The sequence below is a fragment of the Bactrocera dorsalis genome, chromosome 3 (assembly GCF_023373825.1).
Source record: "Bactrocera dorsalis isolate Fly_Bdor chromosome 3, ASM2337382v1, whole genome shotgun sequence".
Taxonomy (NCBI): Eukaryota; Metazoa; Arthropoda; class Insecta; order Diptera; family Tephritidae; genus Bactrocera; species Bactrocera dorsalis.
This window is the reverse complement of record NC_064305.1, coordinates 22445778-22451830: the sequence shown is the minus strand read 5'-3', so window position 1 is coordinate 22451830 and position 6053 is coordinate 22445778. Positions and strand designations below refer to the sequence as shown.

Below are 6053 nucleotides of genomic sequence, written 5' to 3'. Positions count from 1 at the left end.
CATGCAAAGAGGTCGATAAGATGAAGGTTCTTCTGGTGGCTTTTTTGGCTTTGGGAGTAGAACCAGACGCTGTATCTTCCACGGATCGGGGAATACCTCTTCTAATATACACGCATTGTACATGTTAACAAATAAACTGGGCCTCAGGGTTATGGCTTCTTTAAGGGCTCTATTTGGTATACCATCTATTCCTGGCGCTTTGGAGTTTTTGATCTTTTTTGCAATAGCCAATAATTCGTCTTCTGTGACTAGTAGGGGTGGCTCCGTAGCTTCGTTTCGTCTAATATAGGAAATGGGGGCATGTGTCGGGAATAACGCTTCGACAACATTTTTCATAAATAATGCATTCTTGGGTAGCTGAGATTTATTTTTAAACTTCGACATACAAATTTTGTAAGCCGTTCCCCAGGGGTCCATGTTCGCTTCTTCACAGAGCTTTTCGAAACAGGATCTCTTACTACGGATAATGGCTGACTTTAGGAGCTTTTTCTGATATTTAAATGATTCTCTGAGGCTGATTTCGTTATCACCTCCCTGGTTACGCTGGTGGCGGCGTCTAGCTGAGTGACAGAGCTTCCTCAGCTTGGCGATTTCGTCGTTCCACCAGTATACCGGCTTCCTATTTATATTGTATCTCGTCCTGCGCATAGTTGCATCGCATGCTGCAACTAGCTCCTTACGCACAGCGGATACTAAGTGGGCGGGATCTTCGCCTGATGCCTTTGCCGCACTCCAGACGCTCTCAAAAACGTCAGTATCAAATTCCTTTTGCCTCCAACTTCGCCTTCGAGAGGTGTTTCTCGGACTGTGTTCAGTTTCTTGTGAGAACGAAACTTCTTAAATTATAGCCATATGGTCACTATTTGTGTACATATCTGACACCTTCCACTTAGTATGCCTGCTAAGTGCGTCGTTAGCAAACATTAAGTCTATTATTGAACCTTTACTTCCCTTTTGAAAGGTATTTTGTGTGCCACTGTTTAAAATTGTAAGGTTTGTTTGACTCAAAAATTCTAGAATGAGGCGACCACGATGATTAGTAATTCTGCTACCCCAAGCAGTAGACCATGCGTTAAAATCTCCCGCTATTATTATTGGGGATTTGCTTCTGATTTCTAGAGATAACTCCAGGAGAAAATCTTCAAACTCGCTAATTGTTGCGCTAGGACGAGCATAACAGCTTACAAAATAAATTCCTTCTATATTCGCCCATGTAAAGCCATTATGGGATTCGTTGGAACGTGATGTGAAGGCTTGACCTTTGCAGGCCCATATTGCCGCCTTGCCATTTATATCTTTACTCCAAGTGCTTTCCGAACGTTGAGAGTATTGTTCGCTTAATAGGGCGACATCTATGTTTTCATCCAGCACCGTCTGTTTTAGAAGGTCTTGTGCTGAAGCGCAATGGTTCAGATTTAGTTGCAATATCTTCATTTTTTCGTTGTCTTCAACATATCTGCGTATTTAGGACAGACCGTACTTAAAACGGAGTGCTCTCCTTTGCATAGCATACAACATGGGGAATTTGTGCATGTCTTTGCCACGTGACCTGGGGTTCCGCAACGTGTACAAAGGGAAGACCTATCAATGGGGCTGCAACATTTGTGCGCTATATGTCCTAGTTGGAAGCACCTAAAACAACGAGTAATAGATGAAAATTCTCGGAGGCGGCATATAGACCACCCGATCTTTACTTTGCCGCACTTGAGTAAAGTTTTGGCATCCTCAGCTCGTAGGCAAATAAGAGCTATTTGTGTGCCACTTCGAGTTTTCCGCAAATTTTTTATATTTTGCTTCCCCAGGTTTTGGATCCCACACTCCTTTTGTAATGCCTCACAGATTTCTTCAGGGGTGGTTATCTCATCCAAGTCTTTGCACATAATGGTAATATTATGAGTTTTTGGCTGTATTACGGCCATCTCACCAATAACTCCTTCTAGGGCGCTTTCGAACGTGTCGGCTCTCTTTTCTGCTTAATTTTTTAATTCGATTAGCAGGTCTCCTTTGAGGATTTTTCTAATGTACCTCACGTTTGAGCCCAGTTCTTCAAGGCCTCTGTCGCATTTTATTTTTTTCAGAATATCCGCATACGACGCTCCCTCCTTTTTTGTTAAGATTATAGCGTCTGGTTTCGATCTGATTCTCTTCTCGATCGGTTTCTTCCTTCTAACAACGTCTGTCCACTTTTCGACTGCGGGCTTGTCACCCAAACTGTCTTTGTGCATATATTCCGTGACCTCACTGTGTGTTGCTTGCACTTTGTGACTCATGTTTTTGGGCTTCTTCGTTGGTGGCAAATATCCCAATATCTCGCGTGGTCTCTTTGGAGCATTTTTTTTCACTTTGAATAGGGGATACCTGCGACGCTTTCCCTACCATGATTCTTTTCGACGGCTTCTCTTGCTTTTCTGCATTATCATACAAGCTTGTGATACAGCTTACAAGATCACGCATAGCTTGATTTATATGTCTCTGACCGGACATCATGCCTTCGAGCTCTCTAATTTTCCTACCCAGTTTGCAGAAAATATTGGGATTTTCTCCATTGTTAAGCTCCTCAAATTTGCCACCTTTGCCTGCTTTTTCGGCATTTTCGCATATTTTTGCTGATCCAGCAGCGGTGGGTTCCTTCGGTTTGCCTTTTGGAGGCGTTCTCAAAATTTTTGAGGTCCTCCGAAAAGGATTCTCTGGTGTACATCCCAAACTGTTCTCAGAGGCCATAACTCTGCCAGAGAATAGTTGGGAACACCTGTCAGTGGGTACGTTCAGTCTTTGCCCTATGTGTTTGCGCTGTGTGTTTGTAAAAGTGTGTATGCTTCTGTTGATTTTGCGCTTGCTCATATGCGCTGTGTGTTTGTAAAAGTGTGTATGCTTCTGTTGATTTTGCGCCTGCTCATATGCGCTGTGTGTTTGTAAAAGTGTGTATGCTTCTGTTGTAACAAATATATGTATGTATGTATGTTTATTTTTTGTCGTGCCAACGTTACTGTACATATGCATGTATATATGTATGTTCAATTGTGGGTTTGCATAACAAAAAACTGAGTGAAATCCAAAATGCTTTTACTTTATAAATAAAGACACCTTTTTTTTGCTTTTTTATGAATGTGAATATTTTTATTGAAAAATTTTTCCTTAAAACTAACAATTTCAAAATTTCAATTAAATTAATTTAAATAAATAATTAAATATTTTTACTTAAAACGAACAATTTTAATTAAATTAATTATTAATAAAAAAATAAAATTTAACGTAAAACTGAATTACGAAATATTCCATTTAAAATGGAAATTTCTCACACGACTTAATAATTAAATTAAGTCATTTAATTTCACCTGCTTTTTTAAACACAATTTAATCCATCTTGATTATATTAGTGTTTAAAAAAGCTAGGCTCAGTTGCAACGTTAAAAAAAAAAGAAAACCTGCAAAGATAAAAAAGACTGAAAGTAGAAGAAGAGCTGAAAATATAAGAAAAAACTGAAAATAAAAAAAACCTGTAAATAGAATAAAATCCAAAATATTAATAAAGTTAATATATTATTATTTTGCAAATTCATTACTTACCCAAAAGTAAGATGTTCGATAGTCAAACGGCTCTGACTTGCAACTTCTTTTTAAGTTTTTTTTATTTTTTCATCGCGCTTCCGATGTCGTTCCCTAAGTACTTCTTCTTTCACAAGCCATTTTGAATTTTTAAAGAGCAGTACTGTTACTAAATACTCTAACAATTTAATTTTGTGGGCAAAACACTCATCGGCTGGATCAAACCATTGAGGAAAAACCTTTTCGGTTTTTTGTTGGATAGCGGACAACATTAGACAACGAACATTGGAATGATGAGCATATTCGTTGAAGAGCTTGACGTACCACATCATTTGCAGTCGACACACTTCGAAGACCCTATCACCAGTCTTAAATCGCTGTCATCCTTATAGTTTTTCGCTTTGATGAGGGCCTCCGAATAGAGCGTTAAGTCGCTCTGTGTCTTTGTCATTGCCTTTGTGCACTTTTCGCAATGAATTCTACACAGAATTTTCTGGTAAATACCATAGCCTGTGTAGTACCGCTTGATTTGGACGTCAGCTTCATCGTCCTCTTCAACGAAATTTTCGTCTGGAATAACAAAAGATTCCAGGTCGAGTTGCTCAGGTTCCTGTTCGTTTCCCTGCACATCTAGATGACGATCTTCGGGGCCTAAATTCCAATCTAAATTAATATCGTCATCATCCTCGCAATTTGCGCCCTTACTTTCAAAATATTGCCTAAGTATCTTCATAGATATTAGACGACCTACAATATACTGCACTTCATGGGCAGTCGGATGGGTATTAATACCCTGACTCGCTCGGACTCTATAAAAGAAGTTCTCCAACGCATCCTGATTTAATTTCCCTAGAAATATAAAATCTAATTCCCTTTGATCCTTAAATAGCTCTTCTGACAACATTAGCATCCCCCTAATTGTATTGCGAAAACCGTCAATACACTTTACCCGAACATCATTCGGTAACCTAATTGATTTTAAAAATTCTATATGATCATGGAGGCGTTGGACCTTCCCGGAATCATTTCTAAGAAGTGGACGTTTCAACGGATTTTTGGAATCAAATATTTTGCAGTCTAAATCGTCAAAGAGATCATTCATCCTCTTGACGAATAACTGCGTAGGCTTTATACATTTTATTAAATATTCGTCACTGCCGAATAGATTTTGGCTGTAAGCCATTTCAATGCCAGCCGCGACCGAATTGCTAAAAACTTGTGTGGCACGTTTGACGGACATTTTCTCAAAGACGCTGGGGTAAACATGGGACTCCGTTAGTTTTGGACAGATTTTAAAATGGGTATTGCTCTGGTCAATTGAGTAAAGTTTTTTAATAACTTTAAAAGTGACTATTCCATCAGGAGTTGAAATATCATATTTCAGCAACGTATTACGGATGGACTTAAATAGATGGCAATAGTCAAATAAGCAATACACTTTAGAACCTTCGTGCATGTAAAAGGGTGTTTCTTCAGTAATTCCCACTGATTTGAAAACGGAAGAATTCGAAGCCCCTTGATCGCAGACTAAAGCCTTAACATTAAGTCCAATGGACTTTAGTGCTGCGATATTCTTATTCAAAATTTTAGATAAATTTTGAGTAAGAAGTCCACCTTTGGAAATATAGTATGAAAACACATATTTCCAACTTGAACTTAACCCTTTTACCATAAAAAAACAACACTTATTCCCTATCTTCATTTCCCGATGGCCTTCCCCATGATCTACAAACCCATCAATAATATCCCTAACTCTATTGTAAGTTAGGTCGGACTTTATGATGATTTCATCAAATAAAAGAACGCAATTACGTTCTAAAACGGACATATTTTTGGCGATTTTGCCTAAATTCGATATGACATTGGCATCGAAGCCAGGGACAACATACCTAATGGGGCGCCATCTCAAAAGAGAACTTTTGCTCGGTAAAGAGAAGCCTAAATCGTCACGCATGAAACTATAAGCTTTGGTGGCCATATGTATAATTAACATTTTGTGCCAATGTCTTTTCATTGTCACTAAAAAAAGTGTGCTTCGTGACGATCATCCTAGCGAATGTAATAGCATCTTGGCTGGAATTCTCATCCGCAACTATTGCACGTTTTTGTAGTTCTTTATATTTTTTCTCTAAATCTTCAATAACCCCCTCTAACTCTTTGACCTTTTTATTTAATTTCAGCGCATTACTTTGATAATAACGCGCGAGTTTACATTCCTATACCCTAAACACCTTGTAATAATATATACTTATGTATGTATATAGTAAATGCTTAATAGCTCACTAACATAAAATTAGGTTCCACATTAGCCTTAGCTGTGGAATAAGAGAGTGAGCGTATTTCGGGTATGCTAACACCAACTCAACTAAAAACATAAATATATACATACATATATATATAAATAAGTATATATAAGTAAATAAGCTAATGTCGAATGATAATACAGTTAAGCCTAATATTAGAAGCGAACTAACTAAGAATGTTAGTACAGTTAGCATTAGAATAAG

At 38.1% G+C, this 6053-nt stretch overlaps 1 protein-coding gene across 1 annotated transcript; it reads right to left on the bottom strand.

Moving 5' to 3' along the window:
* Window positions 1-3191: 3191 nt before the first annotated feature.
* Window positions 3192-5745, bottom strand: LOC125777762 (uncharacterized). The gene is made up of 2 exons (XM_049453311.1): window positions 3568-5745; window positions 3192-3497 (listed from the first exon to the last, which is right to left on the bottom strand). Exon 1 carries the CDS (start codon window positions 5558-5560, stop codon window positions 3875-3877), a length of 1686 nt encoding a protein of 561 aa, XP_049309268.1. The 5' UTR covers window positions 5561-5745; the 3' UTR covers window positions 3192-3497; window positions 3568-3874.
* Window positions 5746-6053: the final 308 nt, after the last annotated feature.

Coding starts and splice junctions, on each gene's coding strand:
- LOC125777762 (XM_049453311.1), bottom strand. CDS start 5,560: ATGAAAAGACATTGGCACAAAATGTTAATTATACATATGGCCACCAAA.